The sequence below is a fragment of the Echeneis naucrates genome, chromosome 1 (genome assembly GCF_900963305.1).
Source record: "Echeneis naucrates chromosome 1, fEcheNa1.1, whole genome shotgun sequence".
Lineage (NCBI taxonomy): Eukaryota > Metazoa > Chordata > Actinopteri > Carangiformes > Echeneidae > Echeneis > Echeneis naucrates.
In genome coordinates, this window is record NC_042511.1 from 1,019,322 (window position 1) to 1,039,939 (window position 20,618).

Here is a 20,618-nt window from a genome sequence, read left to right on the forward strand (position 1 = left end):
TGATGTCCTGGTTTCCACTGCAACGCATGTGTTATAAACTTTTCATAAAGTTAGGTTTAAACGTTTTTTATTTTCTTTAAATGTGTTCTTTACCACCCCCACACTTACTTTATCCCCAATGAAATTCTTTGCTGCCCACAGGGAATGTCAAACACATATAGAAAATAAATAGAATAGAGATAGGACAATCTCAAAACAGCAATAGAAATAGATACAGTAGAACAAGCTGACATATAAGCTATCAGCTCTGTGTGCAAAACGAAACAGTCAAGATAATGACGTGCAGAATGCAGAATAAACAGCTGCTGACTGTTACAGGAGGTAGCTGATGGTTATGAACTCCTGTTTAGGAGTCTGATGGCAGCGGGAGAGAAAGAGCTCTTTTGTCTGGTAGTCCTACATTTCACACTTCTGTACTTCCAGCCTGAGGGCAGAAGTCCATGCCGGGGGTAAGTGGGGTCCTTGAGGATGGACTCTGTGGTGGTAGGTAGAGAGGGCAGTGGAGTCCTTGCGGCTCTCTGCAGGCGTCTGCGGGCCATGGCAGTAGTGCTGCCGTACCACACGCTGATGCAGCAACATGCCAAACTTCCTCAGCCTCCTCAGAAAACACAGCCACCGTTGGGCCTTTTTGACCAACTGTGTGGAGGAGGAGTACACAACAAACAACATAAGATCACAAGAAACATGAAAGGAGTTGGTGTTTTATTTTATATATACATATATATTTTTAGGTTTATTGTAGATGGTTTGGGTTGACATAAACAAATTTACATGGACTTTGTAAAATACAGCAACGGATATTTTTATTTCTGATGTCATACAAAGAACTCAGCTAATTTTTTAGGCAGTTTATTTTGAAACACCATCAGAGTGACTCGTTGAAAATTCACCCTGTGGGAGCCTAAAGTTAATGCCAGTGTCATTAAAAAATATACATACATAAAATATACATTTTGCTGCACAAACATCACAGTTATAATTTATAAAATTGCATTTGGCTGTGAAGATTCTTCAGTCCTTCCACAACTCTCCAGTCTAGTCCTCAGCCAGGGCCACAGCACCATAATACAGCAGATTTATATGTGATGTCGATGTACACTAAGAGTGAAAGGTGGAGAGAAAAAATGTAGGAACTGGAAATTAAAACACTCCAGTATTTACAACCTAGGCAGCATTTCTGGTTAGTGCTTCAGATTTAATGTTCAGAGAGATGGGGAAGCCTGCTCAATTTTAGCATAGCAACAGCTTGATAGTAGGTTAAATCGTAGGTTAAAGTTAGAGTTTAACTGTTCTGAATCCGTTTTTGATTTGGGTGAACTTTCATGGCTTTTGGAGTCAATCACAATCAGAAACATCTACCATGACAAATCAAATTATCGCCTATGAAAAAACAGCTGTGTCCCTTAACTTGTGCATTATTTTGTTTTCTGCAAGACAAATAGTAGATGAGGCTTAACTACGGCACTGCGTCCAACGTCACAATTAACTGCTGGCTGTAAACTAATAAAAGATAGTTGGTGAAGAAGTGGAGGGCTTCGGACACAGCCAACATCAACAACTAATGTTCAATATATGCGTCTTCATTGTTTACAGAGTTTTTTTAACGTGATGGTGATGTGTGATGACATCAGTCTCCCGCCTCTTGTTGTCTGGTGTCAGTATCGTGCTCGCTGCCCTCTGAATAATTCTCATGATCGTCTGAGTAGTGGTAACATCCGTCGGAGTAGCGATCACCATCACCGCGGTCATCATCATCTGAGTGTCGACTGCACTGGTCTTCGCCATCACTCTGGCTCAACGAAGCCGCGTTGCTCTGTTCGTCCTCTTTGCCTTGTTCCCTCTCGTCCGATTCATCCACGTCTTCGTCATCATTGAGGAAGACCTTCCTGTAGTGGACTGGTAGATATCCCATGTCTGGGTCGTCCTCATCACTAATAAACAAGCAAATAAAATCAGCAGAGAACCAATATTTCACTATCAGCTCATCTTACTGCCTTTCAGAGCCCAATCAAGCCCTAACCCGCTCTGACTTCACATCTAGAACTGTCTTTGCTCAAAGTCCTTCAACTTTTGCGCAGAAACAATTAGGAACACCGACCCTCCCTGATCCCCTTCTTAGCTCAGAGCTCACATGAGGTTTTACTGTACTGTACCCTGATTGATCCGGATCTTAGTTTTAGTGAGCTCTGCTGGGTCAGTGAATGTGAATCTCAGATGCTGCAGGTATACCTCTGTTTGCTGTCACTGCAGTGGGACGCAGGTCCTGATTTGGCTGCCTTGCTGCTGATGAACTCTTCGGACAGATCACATCCATGCAGGGCGTCTGTGTAGCGTTTCTCTGCTGACTGTTTGGCGTTCCTCTGATAGTCAAGCACATGTTCAGAAAGTCAGTGTAAATAATTCTTGTGGGTTAGGGTCATGGATCTCAGGAATTATCGGGCTTTTTTGTGTCAACTTTCCTTCAACCTGGCTCACTTTCAGAGTTTAATCCCATATTTCCCTGAATCTGGACTCTGAGCCAACTGTCGGTACAAAACATTTTTTCATTTTTTCTTCTCTTCTGACTGACCTGTTGTTACTACAGCCCCAGAAAGAAAAGTGGTGTCTTCATTATCTGTCTTAACTAAATTTTAACCTGTGCAACTTGCTCCAGCAGCAGCGGCCTTCCCTTCAGTCTCTGCTGCATCTCCTTCATCTCCTGCTGGTACTCCTTCCTGCGCTGGAGGTCCTGTTTCCTGTAGAGGTTGAGACCAGACTTAATTTAAAACACACAACTGTCAGCCACAAGAAAAATCACACGAGTAAGGAAAAAGAGGATGAATGGACCTGAACTCCTTGAGTTTTGTCTGGTGGGTCTGAGAGAGCGCCAGGTGGGGGTCGTTGGCCTGGGCTCGCTTCAGCACCACCCTCTGCAGCTTTTTCTCCCTCTGTTTCTGCCTCTCCTTCCACCGCTCCTCCTCCTCCTCGGCCTTCTTCCTCTGCTCCAGCACCTTTCTACTCAAGGAGACAATCTGGTCACAGATGGAGGAAGGTTTGGACAGGACGGGGACGCTGGGAGGGCAGGGGCAGATGGTTGAAGATATGGGTGCAATACTCATCTATTGGGTGGTGGGAAAAGGAGTTTTGAGGTTTTAACATAGAGTAGGAAACAGGTGACGTCACTATGGCTACACAGGACATTTGAACGCCTCAACTATAATGATGGAAGCCCTGGGAGTCCTGAGACGGTACCTCACGGCCTCTTGGCGTTTTTTGGTAGCGTCTGTGACTTTGGCAGGCAGGATCTCCAGGCTGCCAGAGAGGGACGAACAGAGGCTTGAGTTTGGCGTGCAAATGGGACCCGAGTTGATGTACGGCCAGCGCAGCATCCGAGGGCTGCTCTGCTCCTTTTCAATGTCAGCAAGAATGCGTTCATGGTGCGAGGAGATCTGCGACGTCCTCAGATCAAAGGGTTCACATGCAGTCGTCGGTTTCACCTCCTTCCGTTTCTCCAGCTGTTTTTGGAAGCGCTGGTAACTGGCGTTGAAGTCGGGAACCTCTTTGTTAATCTGGGGTCTGTGAGTGAAGCTCACTGCGTCGTCTTTGGTCTTCTTGCGGTTGCTGAGTCGTCGGGCCAGCATGCTGGGAGGCATTGAAGCACTGTGGAGCAGCTCCTGAGCTCTCACCTGTATCTTGATGGAACGATAAAGCTGCTCCTCCTTCATCTGCTCCCCTGATGCTGCTGCGTACACTGCCTTAGGCACAGGCTTGGCCTTAAATGGTTTAACCTTCTCCTGGTGGGATGGCTGAGGTTGACGCAGCTGCTTCTGCTCCTTCTTCAGTCGCTCCCTCTCCAGGAAGCTGAAAGGTTTCTGAACGGTCCGGAGATGCTGCTCTTCTCGATCTCGGATGTTTCGTCGGCGTTCGTCGTGCTGCTCCTGCAGCTCTCCATAAAGCGGGAGGTGGACGTGTGCAGGTACAGGGCTGGCACGGAACTTCCTCTGGCACTCTGTCAGTTCCTCCAGCTGCCGTCGTAGCTGTGCATTCTCCAGTTCGATCTCTGAACGGGTCTTGACACCAAGCTTTCGTCTCTCTGCCTCACGCAGGGTCATCTGGAAAGGCTTCGGGACGGTCACTCTGTGTTTCCAGCTTTGCTCTTCATCTTTAAGCCCCTGCCTCTTCTTGCCCTTTCCCTTCCCTGGTCTCCTCTGACCTCCTGGCAGGCTGCGCAGTGAGGAGGACGACCGGAGACGGTTGTTTGGTGACAGCTTGAAGTCCCTCCACATGTTCTTGATGTGCTCTTTGGGAGAGAAGAGCAGGCCTTTCTCCACATCATTACTGCCGGCTTCATCCTCACATGATACGTCTGACTGTCCTGAGCTCCTTCTGAGCTCGACGGCAGACTGGGACTTCCTCAAATGGCGAGAAGCTGCTGGGCTGGTGTTTGACCATGGTAGTCTGATGATGAACAGAAAAACATCATTTGTTAAAGCATCTATGGCTCATAAGTTTACTCAACATTAAAAGTTGTGGGGACTATCTCAAACAAATGTGTGTGAGTTCGAGAACACATTCAGTTTATAATCATTTCAGCTTGTGATGCAATCAGAAAGATTTCAATATTTGTGCTTACAAAGAACTGAAAACTTAGAAGAAATTTTTCCCAGAAAAAATCCCAATTACTCTGGATAATTCACAAAGCGCCCTAAAAAACTGTTAACACCCAACTTCTTTACTGAAACTTCCTCTTTCAGAAATTTGGGGTGAAAGCTGTTCACATCTCAATGTGTGTGTTATCCAGACTGGGGACTTGATCTCTAACAACATTCATCAAAGGTGAGCTTTTAAACGTTTCAGTCATTTAAAGAGCATTCCTCTGTTACCTCTGTTATATCATATCAAACCACCCACATTGCTGAAACACAAGAAAAGCCTTTTTTGTGATTTGGCTGAAGCAGCCCCATTAAGCTGTTGTGCCATGAAATGTTGATATAGCACCCACCTCAGGCCAAAAGGAGTACGACCAAAGCTTCAAAGGCTTAGACAGCTAAGCCAACACAATAAATTTTACATTGTCGTGACCAAAGCCACCAACCTGTGCCCTATCTCCAGCATCGCCATGTCTAAGGGCTCCATGAACTTGAGCTCCAGCTTCCTCTGGTACATGCTCTCCAGCTCAGCCATGGTGCGGAGGTGGGCCTTCTTCAGCTCCTCCAGTTTGCTGTAGTACTCCTCGTTGGAGAAAAAAATGTTGCTCAGGTCGAGGTGATCTCCTGCTGCCCTGAAGTCCTTCATCCGGAGGGGGCCGCTCTTCCCCAGGTATTCCTCATCACAGAAACCAGAGCCTGAGTCCTCGTACTCCGGCTGAAAAGGTCATGGAAGCCCCAGTGGAAACAGTAGTCACAACAGAATATGATCAGGTAAGGTTATACAACACAACAACCTAATTTAGCAGCTACATTTGTATTTAAGTGATTGGAGAACAACATTTTATGTCAGTTTTGGGAGTTTTATTATTTATTTATCCACCAGGCCTCCTGGGGTGGAGCGGCCCTGCTTACGGCCACTCAGGCTCCTGCAGGTCTAAGCCTATTATCCTGCTGCACCAGCAACATGGAGCAGACATATGGTGGAGCACAAAGGGCATCTTAGCATGCACTCTATTCTCACCTAACACAAACCCTCCGTCAGGTGTAAGGCATCACAGATTATCATATTGTCATGAGAAGACAGTCAAGAAGGCTGCAGAGAGTGGCAGCAGTGTTGTTGTCCTGAGGATAACCAAGTGTTTAGGATTATAAAGTGAATATGACGTCTGATAATCTGGACAAGACGGAAGTCCAAAAATAGTCAGGTGAACAAATTCTACAGGTCAAATCCCTTCTTCCACACAGACTGACCTGAAACTGTCAGCAGTCTGTTGACTGGGTAAGATCAGGCCCCAAATCTGTTTCACCCAGCAAGCTAAACACGGATAAAACCGAGATACTACAAGTCAAGGATTTACTGTCTGTTAAATCCAAAAGCAGGATCTAATTTAGGGTAGACAGTGAAGTATTAAACCACCTCAAACTTCAGGTTTTCTACTCAAACTGGATCTTTGTAATCTAAAAAGATCATCTATTTCTGCTGCGCTAAAGATGTGAGAGTATTAGAAATGAAAGTTTTTATTTGACAGTTCCACTCAGACAGTGAAAGCATTGCATTTGGCATTTCATCTGTTTCTTCTGGCATTTTGGCCTTTCTGGGGCAGAGAAAACACCACGAAACAGGATCTATATATATATATATCACATTTTGTGATTTACGTTAAGAGAGGCTTAGATTAGTTCAGAATCAGAATCAGATAGGGGGAAACTTGGCTCAATACAATTTCTCAGGTATAGAAATAAAAATATTACTAAGAGTTATTAAATAGATAGAATGTAAAAATAAAATGAAGCACAAAGCAAAAGGTCAAATTAAAGTTATTGGGACACCATTAAGAAAGATTAACCCCAAAACTGTAACCAGTTATATCTGTATAAATGTATTTTTTATCTTTTAATGATAAATTAGCTGCTTTTTGTGACTTCACCTCCTTTTCGGAGTCCCGGTTGTCCGGAGGAGCCGCAGCCGAGCACGGAAGGACTCTCCGCCGCTCGTACGAAGCCAGCGGGGCCTTGGTGTTCGGGTCCACCGGCGTCTTCAGGCAGGAGGTGACCAGGGCGTTGGTCCGGTGCGGGTCGGCCATGCCGCCGGAGAATCGGCTCCGGTTCTCAGAATGAGTGAAGTTTCTGGGAAATCAGTTAAAAAGTGAAATGAGACAGCAGCCGGCTGCCGGCGAGCTGTAAACGGTAACCAGGAAGTTTGGATTCCTTAGCAACGGCCCGCACAGGAAGTGTGTTCCTTACAAATTAAAAGTATCGTAATTTTAACGAAGAACCAGAAACATTCTACGTTTATTTTGATTTAGTTAGATAGAAGTGTTTTCTACCTGTAAAGAAAAAAAAATCATATTTAATCCACAGATAACGTCGTATTCCGTTAATTTTGATTTTCAACTATACCGGAAGCGTCAAATCCGCGGAGGATTTAAACTACAGATAAACTTCACGCATGCGTAAAACAGGATTTAGTCTCAAAAACCCAACTGGATAAAAATTTGACTGAAGTGAATTAAAATGGATTAAATACTGCTGTTAACCTAAGATGGCGGTTTATTTTGTGGTGTCTTGTTCTCTATTGCTTATCTATGGATTCTTAATGATGTTCTGTGTTAATAAAATTTTAAGAGCTCAGTGTAAAAAAAAATAAAAAAAAAATTCTATAACTTGCAGAATCTGCAATAGCATGACTATACAAACTTGTTGGAAGAGTAATTCATTGACAAAGCATAAAAAGCACTGGAGTTATTGAATATTTAATATTAAAACTACTTTTCAGAATTCATCTCTCAAATAAGTGATGAGTTGAAATTTTCCTAGAGTCAACATGTTGACAAAAATCAAGACTAACTAGGAATATGTCCTTGTGGTTGTTTGCCTCCACCAACCTGTCAAATTCCAGGAAATATGGTGCCATCTTTCCCATTCTGGTGAAAGTGTTTTTGTTCCTTGGATATTTTGGAAAATAAAATATAATAATAAAAAGTCAGTAAAATAAAAGTGCAACTCCCACAAGATGGGGATGGACAGAAAACCTGACCGAGACTCCTCCATCCACATATAAAAATTCACCTTTTAAATACAATACCGTCAAGGAAGAGAATCACACAGGCAACAGCTAGAGTGTCAAGAAAACAAAAACAAGCCCTGTTTTTTTTATTAAATTATGCAACATAACAACTAGAGTGGAAATCTGAACAGACAGAGTCCCCTGATCCCCCAGAGCACGAACAGGCTTCACGAGAGAGCCGACTGGGCTGACTGAGGTCTCTTATCGAGTGTTCACCTGCAACAAGAGCAGACAGATACTCAGAGTCAGACGACGCTCTCACCGATCTTGTTTAACTTGAATCGGGCGGCGGACTCTTACCACGTCATCAATCTTGAGGATGCTGCGGACCGTCTCTGTTGCCAGCGTCAGTGCACTGATGGAAACCAGGAGAGGCTGCACCACCAGCTCATCCAGGATGTTGGAGATGCCGCCCTGTCACACACACAAACAGTCAGCGGGTCAGAAATGTTCAGCGTGGTCACAGAAAGGTCTGGTCAGTGACCACAGAGGAGCAAACCAACCTTGCGGACGTTGATGCCAGCCATCTTGTCGCCCTGGGCGTGCCTGTTGCGGAGCTCTGTCACAGTGGCGATGGGGTTCAGGCCAGCGTTCTCAGCCAGCGTGGAGGGGATCACCTCCAAGGCGTCGCCAAATGCCCGCACACAGTATGCCTCCATGCCGGCCAGGGTGCGTGAGTACTCGGCCAGACGCACGGCAAGCTCGATTTCTGGAGCACCACCGCCAGCAATGAGGGCCCTGAGGAGGAAGAGGAGGAAGATGCTCATGAAAAGATGCTTCAACATTCCATTGGGTGAACAAGCTGGAACAAAGTATACAATTCAAACTAAAAATTCGTCAGTTTCTTGTATCATCAAACTGACTTCCTGAGAAGCAAAACTCCAATAAACCTGAGTTATCCTTTTGTATCATGTATTGAAGGATCCTGACAGTCTAATGTGTGAACGCTCGCCAGCCGAGTTGCTGGGACAACCAGGAGTGATAAATGGCGAGCTCTCAGGCTTCCTGTTCCTCTGTTTGTTACGCTCCTACGTGATGAACTGACGCAGGAGCGCCTTTGTCAGAGGGAATCGGTCTGTATGAGACCAACTCTACAGCAGAATTGACCAACCTCTTCTTGACCAGGCAGCGGATGACGCACAGAGCGTCGTGGATGGAGCGCTCTGCCTCCTCGATCACCAGCTTATTGGAGCCGCGGACGACCATGCTGACCGTCTTCCCAGGGCTGCTGCAGCCTGTGATCTGCAGGAAGAACCAGCAGAAAGTTTTGGTCCCTGCTGTAACATCATCTCTGAACAATCCAGGATCTACACCCACGGACTCGGAACCGGCCTGACCTACCTTGACCAGTTTCCCGGAGCCATCCAGGCTGACCTCCTCTGCCAGCTCTGCTGTGCCGAGCATCTCTGCAGTGAAGTGATCGATATGGGCGATGGGCTTGGTGCCGAGGGTCTGAGGGGGGAGGAGACTTGGTTTTATTTTACCGCCATAGAGCATTTTCAACAACAGAAACAAATTTTATTAAGCAAAAAATAACAGGCACTCACTAGGATAGGAGTTAAAGGGAGATATTTTTGTTATTTTGTGGATGTGAGTTGCAGGGTGAAAGGAGAAAATGAAGGCTCTGCACATCGTGGTGCTTAGGAGGGGCAGAGTGATGAATCTAAGAGGAGGATCTTGCTTTGCATTTAGTCAGCATGTCCACAGATCAGAGCTGACACACAGCGGAGACTCAACATCGCGCCTGTTTCTTACAGCCGACACCACATCCATCAGCTGAATTCATTTTGACTGTTGTCTGTGTCCAGGCTGAATGTGGGATACAAACTGAGCTGCTGTAAACACTTTGAGGAGGCTGACCTTGCAGATGAACTCGATTTCTTCTCTCTCGATCTCTTTAACCACCATGATCTTCATCTTGTTGAGGAAATGCAGGGCGAGGTCACTCAGAGCGTCTCTGTCATGAGACAGTTTGTGGTTAGTACCAAATACACATACTTAAGACGGACACAGAAACCAGCACCTGTTCGTGTGGGCGTGTGCACCTGAGGATGGACTTCTGGATGAGCAGCACGTTGCAGCCAGCCTTCTTGATCTGTTTCACCAGGTTTAAGATGTAAGCACGTTCCTCCCGAAGGACGCGGTCCATCTGGGCGTAGTCTGAGACCACAATCTGGTTGTCCATCTACAAAACACAATCAGCTGACTTTAAGTTTAAACGAATTTAGAGTTAAATTTGTTCTTTTGGAACTCAAAAATAAATTCATCATATTTATCTTCTGACGGAAAAAGCTGCAGAAAGAAATCAAACAAAGTATGAAGAGTTTGTTGTTTCCTCCTGAGACTCACATCGGTTTTTGGGGGGGACAGGCAGAACTGGATGAGGCCAATTTTGGCCTTTTCAACACGGGTCACGCCGGTGTTGGCCACCCTCTGGGTCAACACCAGGCCGTCCACCAGCTCGCAGTCATCAATGGTCCCACTGGAAATCAAATGCAGCCACTTTATCACATCACTTCACTGCTTCCCAGTTCAGTCCAACTTAAAACTAACATGGGGGGAAGAAGAAAAAAAGTTTGAGCACGTTGAACTGAACTCACCCAAGCTTCTTGATGATTTTGATGTCCTGCAGGTCGACACTGGTGGCGGTGGCCGGGTCGATGACTCTCATGACGGCGTCCACACTCATGGGCGCCAGCAGGCTGGAGTACTGCGACACCACCTTGGAGCAGAGTGACGTGGTGGCGCTGTTCAGCAGCGTCTCCCGGTCGCTCAGCTGCACCGGCCGGCTCATGCCAGTCAGCACCTCCACGCCTTTATCCACGGCCTTCTGGAAGGACTCAGAGATGATGGTGGGGTGGATACCTGACCAGAGAGACAGCAGCTGATCGTAACGCATCAATGTTTAACATTATTCATGTTCACTGATGACAAGGTGACACACCAATGTGCTGCACTAATGAATTACACACAAAGTAAAAAGTTTTTATTTATCTTCCGTCCTCTGAAGGTCTCACCTTTCTGCAGCAGTTTGGAGCAGGCGTCCAGCAGCGCTCCAGCAATCACCACCACAGAGGTGGTGCCATCTCCTGCCTCGATGTCCTGAGCTTTGGATAACTCCACCAGCTGAAACACACAAATACATTTCAACCAAAGGCCGGAAAGGGTTCATGTTAAAATCAACAAAAGGAAAATGTTGAGTAAAACGTGTCAGCCTTGTTAGCGCCAACTGTAACGTACCATCTTGGCAGCAGGGTGGAGCACCTGCATCTGCTTCAGGATGGTGGCGCCGTCATTGGTGATGGTCACATCACCTTTCTCATCCTGAATCTGAGAAACAGAAAAGCAGCTTCTGCTTAGAGACACGTGTCTGACACAGGACCTGGGTCCAATTCACTTCAAGCCAAAACCTGTTTCCTGACCATCTTGTCCATGCCTTTGGGTCCCAGGCTTGTTCTGATGGCATCTGCGACAGCTGAGAGACAAAGAGGAGACAACAATCACATTTATGAATGCATGTCCAATATAATTTGTGCTTTAGCTAAAAGCCTGGCAGCCTCACTAGATCACTTCTGTTAATTGTGTACTGCAGATCTGTGACCCTCAGAAATTACTGACACGAAGACAAATTTGATTTTTTTTTCCCTTTTATTTTAATTTTGTGTGAGAAATCATCATCTGCATCAATTTCCACATCATCCATTAAAGCTTCTACTTTCTAATCTTCTCATCAACATCAGCCGGTTGGAGCAGCTGAGTCATGAGCATCAGGCCGCACAGACCTCAAACCGAACTCCTGTCATGCTTCCTGTCAGCTCCTGCTGCGGTTCTGAGGGAACTAAAACCCGATTCTGATGCAAACTTCTGCAAAGTGAGAGAATTTGAACCGAACCGAACCGAAAAGACCTGCAGGAGGAGGAACTCTTTCTGCTGCCGCCTTTATGAATGTTAAATATTAAGCGTGAGGGTTAAATTGGGATTTCACGTAATGAGCTTTTGTACCGGCGCGGTCCAAATCCAGATCCAGACTGACCCGGACCCGGACCAGTGTGAATTTGGGGGATCGGATGATGGAAGTCTGAAATCTTGTTTGTTAGCTTTAGCTCACCTTTAGCGGCAGAGATGTTGCTGAACCGGATCTGGGCCGGTTTGTCGCGGTCCACATACGCCCCTCCTTTGTTTGAGGCTTTCGGTGCCGCCATCGGTTCGGGCATCGTGACTAAATAATCCAACCGGAAGATTTGGCACAGTATTCAGAGCCGGACGGACGAGTCCCGGCGCCGTGAGACGGAGGTTCGGCTTCGGATGGGCTCAGATTCTGCTGCCGGTCCCTGTCGGAACCTTCCAGATCCACGGGCTGCGACGGAGAGAAGGACCCGGCTGTCAACCGCCCTGCGCCTAGAGATGACGTCGGCAGACGGGAAGCGTCGATCACCGATGTGACAGGACGGAATTTTAGTGTTTTTATTGATTCAGAGCGGTTAATTTTGACAAAATTTTGACTTTTAATTTAAAAATTAAGAGGAAAAGGTCATTAAAGCGTTTTTAATAATTACATTTAACATCTGCGGTGAGTCGAGATGACTTCGGTTGATTAGCTTTGTCTTTGGGGGCTGAGAAGGCTTGTGGATGAAGATGCTAACAGCTAACAGCTAACTGAACTCTGTCTGCTTCCTTTACTTCATATTTCTGTGAAATAAAGTTTCATCTTCACGGCCGGTTTGTTTCAGGTATGTCTGTTTATTCCGGCTGAACTGTTCGCTTCCTCACTGAGTCTGTAAAGCTCGGTCTTAGCCGAGTTAGCCTAGCATCCATCAGAGTCATGCTCGAGCAGTGATGCAGTAAATATCGATCGATATCTGTGGATAGATTTATTTATTTATCGGGTCAAAGCATCAACAGCACATTTTTAAAATACTCCATGTATGCGTCGGCAGTAGATCTGAACTATTCCTGACTTTTCTAGATTTCTCTGATTTGCTGTAGAAATCCGCAGAATACACGGATCCTCAATTTAGACCTTCAGCATTTCAACCCTCAAAGTAAATGACAAATGTAATGTAAATTATAATATTAAGAACAACAAATATGAGCTCATATTGTTATTGTTGTGTGTCTCTCCCCCCGTTGTGTGTCTGTTTCCCCTCCTGTTGTGTGTCTTTCCCCTCCTGTTGTGTGTCTGTTTCCCCTCCTGTTGTGTGTCTGTTTCCCCCCCGTTGTCTGTCTCTCCCCCCTCCTGTTGTGTGTCTGTTTCCCCCCCGTTGTCTGTCTCTCCCCCCTCCTGTTGTGTGTCTGTTTCCCCCCCGTTGTCTGTCTCTCCCCCCTCCTGTTGTGTGTCTGTTTCCCCCCCCCGTTGTCTGTCTCCCCCCTCCTGTTGTGTGTCTGTTTCCCCTCCTGTTGTGTGTCTGTTTTCCCCCCCGTTGTCTGTCTCCCCCCTCCTGTTGTGTGTCTGTTTTCCCCCCCGTTGTCTGTCTCTCCCCCCTCCTGTTGTGTGTCTGTTCCCCCCCCCCCGTTGTCTGTCTCTCTCCCCCCATTGTGTGTCTGTTTCCCCTCCTGTTGTGTGTCTGTTTCCCCCCCCCCCGTTGTCTGTCTCTCCCCCCCCATTGTGTGTCTGTTTCCCCTCCTGTTGTGTGTCTGTTTTCCCCCCCGTTGTCTGTCTCCCCCCTCCTGTTGTGTGTCTGTTTCCCCCCCGTTGTCTGTCTCTCCCCCCTCCTGTTGTGTGTCTGTTTTCCCCCCCGTTGTCTGTCTCTCCCCCCTCCTGTTGTGTGTCTGTTTCCCCCCCCCCGTTGTCTGTCTCCCCCCCCCCATTGTGTGTCTGTTTCCCCTCCTGTTGTGTGTCTGTTTTCCCCCCCCGTTGTCTGTCTCCCCCCTCCTGTTGTGTGTCTGTTTTCCCCCCCGTTGTCTGTCTCCCCCCTCCTGTTGTGTGTCTGTTTCCCCCCCGTTGTCTGTCTCTCCCCCCTCCTGTTGTGTGTCTGTTTCCCCCCCGTTGTCTGTCTCCCCCCTCCTGTTGTGTGTCTGTTCCCCCCCCGTTGTCTGTCTCCCCCCTCCTGTTGTGTGTCTGTTTCCCCTCCTGTTGTGTGTCTGTTTCCCCTCCTGTTGTGTGTCTGTTTCCCCCCCGTTGTGTGTCTGTTTCCCCTCCTGTTGTGTGTCTGTTCCCCCCCCGTTGTCTGTCTCTCCCCCCTCCTGTTGTGTGTCTGTTTTCCCCCCCCGTTGTCTGTCTCTCCCCCCTCCTGTTGTGTGTCTGTTCCCCCCCCGTTGTCTGCCCCCCCCCAGCAGCCATGTTGCCCCTGACGCAGAAGGACCAGCCCATCGTCCAGAAGCTGCTCTCTGCCGGCTGCTGCTCGCGCTGCATCCTCAGATTCTGCTGCGTTCGGGTCCAGTCGGCCTACAGACGACCGCCACAGGCAGGAGCCGTGCTGCGTTCGTTCATTCCTGCTTTAAAACGCTCTGCCTCTTAAACTGTCGTTCTGTCGCCGCTCACAGGAGACACTGAAGGAACTGCGAACTTTCGTCAGCAACACAGAAAACAGTCAGGATTCAACAGAGCCCACGGAAGAGAACAACAAGTCCCACAATGCACCTGGGTCAGAAGCTCCTGAAGAGCCCCCGAGCAAAAGAACTAAACTGGAGAGCGAAGATGAAGCTGCTGCTGAACTGAAGGATGAAGAGTCAAACGTCTGTGTGGTCTGTCTGGGAATCCTGCAGGAATTCTGCGGTCCAGCTCAGGCTGCAAAGGTGTGTGTGTGTGTGTGTGTGTCTGTGTGTGTGTGTGTCTGTGTGTCTGTGTGTGTCTGGGCTTCATTCATCACTGAGATGAATTTTATTTTTATTTTTACAGATAGCAGAGACAGTGAAGGCACAAAACTACCAGTTTGACACGCTGGTGTTGTCCGTCTCTCTGCCGGCTCAGCTGTGTGTCCGCGAGGTCAGTGTGTGTCCGTGTGTGTCCGTGTGAGTCGGTCCACATTTCCCAGATAATTGTGTCCATGTCAGAAATCTATTTTGACTTCAGGAATGAATCAAATATGAATGTTTGGACTGATTCAGTCTTTTCCTTTGTGTGACCTGCAGAATTCCTGCTGGCTTCATGTGAAGGAGGAAATCGGGTAAATAAATGTGTTTGACATTTTATCGTGTACAGACAGTCGTGTATATTCTGTCCCGTACAAATGACCACTTACAGATGTTTGTGTTTCATGTTTCATGTACAGCCGGTCAGAGTCAGCCAGTCAGAAACATTCAGTCAGAGACAGTCAGTCAGAGACAATCAGTCAGAAACAGTCAGTCAGAGACAATCAGTCAGAGACAGCCGGTCAGAAACAATCAGTCAGAAATATTCAGTCAGAGACAGCCGGTCAGAGACAGTCGGTCAGAAACAATCAGTCAGAGACAATCAGTCAGAGACAGCCGGTCAGAAACAGCCGGTCAGAGACAGCCGGTCAGAGACAGCCGGTCAGAAACAGCCGGTCAGAAACAGTCGGTCAGAAACAGTCGGTCAGAAACAGTCGGTCAGAAATATTCAGTCAGAGACAGCCGGTCAGAGACAGTCGGTCAGAGACAGTCGGTCAGAGACAGTCGGTCAGAAACATTCAGTCAGAGACAGTCGGTCAGAGACAGCCGGTCAGAAACAGCCGGTCAGAGACAGCCGGTCAGAAACAGTCAGTCAGAAACAGTCGGTCAGAGACAGTCGGTCAGAGACAGTCGGTCAGAAACAATCAGTCAGAAATATTCAGTCAGAGACAGTCGGTCAGAGACAGTCGGTCAGAGACAGCCGGTCAGAAACAGTCGGTCAGAGACAGTCGGTCAGAGACAGCCGGTCAGAGACAGCCGGTCAGAGACAGCCGGTCAGAGACAGTCAGTCAGAGACAGTCAGTCAGAGACAGTCGGTCAGAAACAGTCGGTCAGAGACAGTCGGTCAGAAACAGTCGGTCAGAGACAGTCGGTCAGAAACAGCCGGTCAGAGACAGCCGGTCAGAGACAGCCGGTCAGAGACAGTCGGTCAGAGACAGTCGGTCAGAAACAGTCGGTCAGAGACAGCCGGTCAGAGACAGCCGGTCAGAGACAGTCGGTCAGAGACAGCCGGTCAGAGACAGTCGGTCAGAGACAGTCGGTCAGAGACAATCAGTCAGAAACAGTCGGTCAGAAACAGTCGGTCAGAAATATTCAGTCAGAAACAGTCAGTCAGAGACAGTCAGTCAGAAACAGTCGGTCAGAGACAGTCGGTCAGAAACGGTCAGAAACAGTCAGAGACAGCCGGTCAGAGACAGCCGGTCAGAAACAATCAGTCAGAAACAGTCGGTCAGAGACAGCCGGTCAGAAACAGACGGTCAGAAATATTCAGTCAGAGTCAGTCGGTCAGAGACAGTCGGTCAGAAACAGTCAGTCAGGCAGGATTGAAGGTTTAACTTGAACTCTGTCACCACTCAGACAAAAAGGCCTGACGCTCGATAAGGATGACGTCATCCAGGTGAAGGAGGCCTTCAAGTGGATCATGCAGGGCCTGGTCGCCAAGGAGCTGGGGGGCGTTTCCGTGGTTACCAAGGCAAGAGTTCATTCAAGGATCACAGATGACCGGATCATTTTCAAACTCCCAGTTTTCTGTGTCAGATGGCAGCTGTTCAGCTGACGTAGTCTTATTTTTCTCAGAGTGCGTTCGAGGTCGGCGTGGAGTTCACTCATGAGGCAACAGACTCAGACTGTCACTTCCTGTGAGTACGACGCCATCAGTTGCTGCACATCATGTTTGAGTGTCACGTGACTCTAAACGACTCTCCGCCTCCTGCTCTGTCCTTCCCACAGTGCATCAGTGTGTCCCGACTGTTTCAAACCTACCAAGAACAAACAGGTGACCTTTCCTCCCTTTTTTTACATTTAAATTCTGATTAACTTTCATTAAACAGAAAGGACAACATACGCCGCTCAGACATGTTGGTGTAAAAAAGCATGAACATGAGTTCATGTTCCTCAGACTCTCTGTGACGTTTTGTGTCTTTGAGCAGTCGGTGTTCACGCGGATGGCCGTGATCAAAGCTCTGGAGAAAACATCTGACGGCAGATTTCTGAAGTGAGCGTCACCACCAAATCAGATTGTGTCCATCCTGGTTTTCTGAGGAGTGAAGTTTGAGTTGTTGTTTTTTTCCCCTGCAGACTCTATCCTTGTCCTCCGGTGCAGCCGTCCTCCTCATGCAGCCTCCAGGACATCCAGTGTCTCCACACGTCTGTGTTCGTAGCAGGTATGGCAGACAGGAGTCATGCTGCTGTTTCAGGTCAGATTCAAATTCTTCCTCCTGATTTTCAGGCCGATACAACAAGTTCTGTCGCAGTTTGCCTCAGACTCCCTGGGTCATCGATGGAGAGAGGAGGATGGAGTCCTCGGTGGAGGAGCTGATCGCAGCGCCCATCCTGTCGGCCTTCAGAGCCAACGGTGAGTCAACGCTCCCCCCAGAAGGTCAGAGGTCAGAGGTCAGAGGAGCAGAGACCAAAAACTGGACCACCAGCTCCTCCTCTGAGCTGGATCAGCTGTCCTCAGTCCTGAACGTCTCCATCTTGTTCCAGGTTTTAATTTCTCCTCATCTGGTCGGGAAGACGTGGACGTCCGGACTCTTGGAAACGGTAACCCAGCTTTGAGCTTCACTCACTGAGGCTTTTCTGTTGAGTGAAGCCTGACTTGTCTGGGTCTCGTTGGTGCAGGTCGTCCGTTTGCGATGGAGATCCTGAATCCTCATAAATCCAGATTCAACAGAGCAGAGATGAAGCAGCTGCAGGAGGTGTTGTGTTGTTTCATCTCCACAGTTTGGTCCAGAGTGGAATCTCAGCTTCCTAAAACCGATGAGTTGAAGGTCCATATGGTCAAAATAAGACAGAAATAATATGGACCTTGAAATAAAACGCTGGAGGTGTGAGATGAATCCAACCTGGACCTGAACAACAACCTTTCTAAGGTTTCTACATTCTCACTCTTAGTTTGTTGCTTGTTTTTAGACCATAAACAAATCGTCAGACAAAATCAGAGTGAGAGACCTGCAGGTGGTTTCCAGGTAATAATCTTTTTTTATTGATCCACCAGAAGCTCCTCCTCTGTTTATCATCGTCATATCATTACCACATGTGATTAAAGACTGTGCTTTAACTGCAGAGAGGCCATGAGTCGAATGAAGGAGGGGGAGGAGGAGAAGACAAAGTCCTACACGGCGCTGATCTGGACCCAGAAACCCATCAGGAGCGAAGACATCACCTTCATCGACGACATCAAGGTCACGACAACACAGGACACACAACACACAGACAAAATGTACGATTCACAGTGTGGATTCATAAAACGGCAGCATCACAGGTTCAATCTGACTTCCTGTCTCTCTCTGTCGTAAAAATAAAAGTGAAAGCAGAACGTTTTTAACAAAAAAGGTGTTATAGCAAAAAATCCACAACAAAACTCAACAGAACGAAGTGAAACAACAGTCAGCGTCGTCACTGTTGTTGTTTGTTTGTCCCGTCAGGAGCTGACTCTGGATCAGAAGACCCCTCTGAGGGTCCTGCACCGCCGGGCGCTGGCCGTCAGACAGCGAGTCATCCACAGCATGAACACCCGCTTCCTGGATCCACATCACTTCTACCTGGGCCTGAAGACCCAGGCCGGGACGTATCCTCCTTCAGATGAGCCAGGGTGTCTGTTACAAACACCAGTGGACTCACCAGTCCAGGTCCAGGTCCAGGTTTAAGGATGGTCCAGGTCCAGGTTTAGAGACAGTCCAGGTTCAGGTTTAAGGGCGGTCCAGGTTTAGAGACGGTCCAGGTCCAGGTTTAGAGACGGCCCGTGTTTAAGGATGGTCCAGGTTTAGAGACGGTCCAGGTCCAGGTTTAAGGGCGGTTCAGGTCCAGGTTTAGAGACGGTCCAGGTTTAAGGGCGGTTCAGGTCCAGGTTTAGAGACGGTCCAGGTCCAGGTTTAAGGGCGGTTCAGGTTCAGGTTTAAGGGCGGTCCAGGTTTAGAGACGGTCCAGGTCCAGGTTTAGAGGCAGACTAACCAAACGCTCCTTAACCAGCAGCCTCAGCTACATCAAAGAGTTCGTCCACGGAGACTTCGGCCGCACCAACCCGAACCTTTGTCAGCTGCTGAAGACGGACACAGACATCCTGGAGCTGGACGTGGAGGTTCGATTCCTCCACTCAGACCTTTAACGCCTCATGTTCAGACAAACATTGGACCAACTGTCTGTCTCTGTGTCTGTCCTCAGTCTGTGGACGTGGACTGGCCTCCTGCCATACCGGAGTGAAGAGGGGTTCGTCCTCTGAGGAGGCGGAACAGGAAGAGGAGAGCCGGTCCTGCTGCTGGCTCTGGATTTAACGTGTTAACGTTATTTATTTTTGGAGGAAATCAGAGCAGTCGTGTACGGAGGCCCGGAGAGGCCAAAAAATCTGGTTTATGGATTTAAAACATTTTCCTGTGTTTTTTTTCCTCATCTGTTAAACTGAAAACAGGAAAAATAAGTTACATTTTTTTGGGAATATTTTTTTCCTTTGTTTTTGTAATTCATCCACGAGAGGCTGAAGTTCAGCACCAAACTAGTCTAGATTCATCATTTCACGTAAGAAATAAATAAAATACTTCGGATCAGACTTTTTTTTACCTTCTTCAGTCTAAATGTAGAAAATGGAACTTTCATGGAAACTGAGAGTCTGATAAATGATGCTCCTGTTTAGAGGAAAATAGAAGCTGAAATAAAGAGTCACAACAGCAGAAACCCTGAAATGTATTTCTTTTTAATTTAATTCAAAATAAATACTACCACGGCAACGCAAGTCCACTACGGGGGTCTTGCCCTAATGTTTTGGTAAGAAAACAAACAAGCAAACGGTCCAAAAAGAAAAACAAACAAACAAACAAACAAAAAAGAGAATAGAGACTTCAGTTAATGCATCCATCATCATCATCATCATCATCATCATCATCTTCAACATCATCATCAGCATCAGCATCTTCATCATCCTCCTTCAGCGACTTTCAAGAGGTGCCTTTTTTGACGACATACACGGTAACACTGTCTAGAATGACCAACATAAATAAAACAAACTCGGGTACAAAAGAGGGGGAGGAGGAAGGAGCAAAGGATGATGGGATTGGAACGACCCGATGAAACCAGCACTGCAAAAATAAAGAAAGTCCTCCATGGTCCCGCTGTGTGTTTTCTCAGTCACTGTCACGTTTGGGATCCATCATGTTTGGGGACCATGGCGACCAACAGGAAGGTGGAAGGCGGGGTTTGTCTCCATGGAGACAGCCTCCGTGGACGAAGACGAGTTGAGTCGTTGCCATCAACCCGAAAAAAGGAAAATAATAGAAAAGGAACAGGGAGGCTTCAGTCTGACGCGTGTCGTTTTTTCCTTCTTTTGAGATATTTTCTGAGGCAGTTTTTTTTTTAGTTGTTGTTTGTTTCTGTTTTTTGTTTTTTCAGTCACAATATTCTCATCAGCAAGCTTGAAGTACGGCCACAGAAAAAAAAGTTTGTCTCGTCAAGATGCCACTAAAGACAAAAACAAACAAACAAACAAAACAAAAAAAGGCATTGCATATTTACATCAAGAAGTTTTGGGGCGACTCGACTTTTTTCCTCACAGTCTTCATACATGAGTGTCTCACGGCTCAGTTTTCTCGTGATCTGTGACATGATTAGTGATTTATTGATCCCCTCAGTTCGGATAAAATAATGTGTAGAGATGAATTTGTGATAATACTGACGGGAGAAACGCGTCTGCAGCTGGAAGCCTCGTTTCTGTTAGTGTCTGTGTGTGCGTCCCCAAACTCTGAGCAGGACAGGACCAGGAACTTCAGTTTTCCCCACAAACAAACCAAAGAGGGGGTTTAAACCAGATCAGAGTCAGACCATCCGGTTTTACTCCGGACGCCCCTCAGACCTGAACCAACGGG

The 20,618-nt window shown here is 47.3% G+C and overlaps 3 protein-coding genes across 5 annotated transcripts; 1 reads left to right on the plus strand and 2 right to left on the minus strand.

Moving 5' to 3' along the window:
- Window positions 1–741: 741 nt before the first annotated feature.
- Window positions 742–6,807, minus strand: fam161a (FAM161 centrosomal protein A). The gene is made up of 7 exons (XM_029523069.1): window positions 6,557–6,807; window positions 5,075–5,343; window positions 3,232–4,437; window positions 2,827–2,994; window positions 2,636–2,735; window positions 2,230–2,360; window positions 742–1,931 (listed from the first exon to the last, which is right to left on the minus strand). The coding sequence occupies exons 1-7, from the start codon at window positions 6,710–6,712 to the stop codon at window positions 1,628–1,630; spliced, it is 2,334 nt and encodes a 777-aa protein (XP_029378929.1). The 5' UTR covers window positions 6,713–6,807; the 3' UTR covers window positions 742–1,627.
- Window positions 6,808–7,744: 937 nt separating this feature from the next.
- Window positions 7,745–12,082, minus strand: cct4 (chaperonin containing TCP1, subunit 4 (delta)). Its single transcript, XM_029527062.1, has 13 exons — window positions 11,804–12,082; window positions 11,118–11,170; window positions 10,936–11,025; window positions 10,713–10,821; window positions 10,296–10,560; window positions 10,045–10,177; window positions 9,741–9,880; window positions 9,556–9,652; window positions 9,037–9,147; window positions 8,807–8,937; window positions 8,199–8,433; window positions 7,996–8,109; window positions 7,745–7,911 (listed from the first exon to the last, which is right to left on the minus strand). Exons 1-13 carry the CDS (start codon window positions 11,907–11,909, stop codon window positions 7,897–7,899), a joined length of 1,599 nt encoding a protein of 532 aa, XP_029382922.1. The 5' UTR covers window positions 11,910–12,082; the 3' UTR covers window positions 7,745–7,896.
- Window positions 11,844–19,451, plus strand: pus10 (pseudouridine synthase 10). Of its 3 annotated transcripts, none has more exons than XM_029527191.1 (18): window positions 11,844–12,425; window positions 13,969–14,099; window positions 14,179–14,430; window positions 14,534–14,620; window positions 14,767–14,801; window positions 16,123–16,237; window positions 16,342–16,403; window positions 16,495–16,540; window positions 16,695–16,759; window positions 16,843–16,928; window positions 16,994–17,119; window positions 17,251–17,307; window positions 17,386–17,462; window positions 17,677–17,732; window positions 17,831–17,948; window positions 18,192–18,334; window positions 18,745–18,844; window positions 18,928–19,451. In XM_029527191.1, exons 2-18 carry the CDS (start codon window positions 13,974–13,976, stop codon window positions 18,964–18,966), a joined length of 1,590 nt encoding a protein of 529 aa, XP_029383051.1. In that variant the 5' UTR covers window positions 11,844–12,425; window positions 13,969–13,973; the 3' UTR covers window positions 18,967–19,451. The 3 variants fall into 3 exon arrangements, with proteins under 3 accessions (XP_029383051.1, XP_029383128.1, XP_029383209.1); XM_029527268.1 differs by having other exon boundaries at window positions 13,972–14,099; XM_029527349.1 differs by having other exon boundaries at window positions 11,844–12,265.
- The last annotated feature ends 1,167 nt before the right edge of the window (window positions 19,452–20,618 follow it).

Bases quoted from the DNA above. Each gene is read 5' to 3' on its own strand.
- fam161a (XM_029523069.1), bottom strand. From the start codon at position 6,712: ATGGCCGACCCGCACCGGACCAACGCCCTGGTCACCTCCTGCCTGAAG. The intron at 5,344-6,556 runs GTGAAGTCACAA...TGACCTTTTCAG, and splicing joins ACCGGGACTCCGAAAAGGAG to CCGGAGTACGAGGACTCAGG. The intron at 2,995-3,231 runs GTACCGTCTCAG...CTCCTTGAGTAG, and splicing joins AAACGCCAAGAGGCCGTGAG to AAAGGTGCTGGAGCAGAGGA.
- cct4 (XM_029527062.1), bottom strand. From the start codon at position 11,909: ATGCCCGAACCGATGGCGGCACCGAAAGCCTCAAACAAAGGAGGGGCG. The intron at 11,171-11,803 runs GTGAGCTAAAGC...TTTGTCTCTCAG, and splicing joins CAACATCTCTGCCGCTAAAG to CTGTCGCAGATGCCATCAGA. The intron at 8,938-9,036 runs GTAGGTCAGGCC...TTCTTCCTGCAG, and splicing joins GCTCCGGGAAACTGGTCAAG to ATCACAGGCTGCAGCAGCCC.
- pus10 (XM_029527191.1), top strand. From the start codon at position 13,974: ATGTTGCCCCTGACGCAGAAGGACCAGCCCATCGTCCAGAAGCTGCTC. The intron at 14,431-14,533 runs GTGTGTGTGTGT...TTATTTTTACAG, and splicing joins GTCCAGCTCAGGCTGCAAAG to ATAGCAGAGACAGTGAAGGC. The intron at 17,949-18,191 runs GTCACGACAACA...TTGTCCCGTCAG, and splicing joins CCTTCATCGACGACATCAAG to GAGCTGACTCTGGATCAGAA.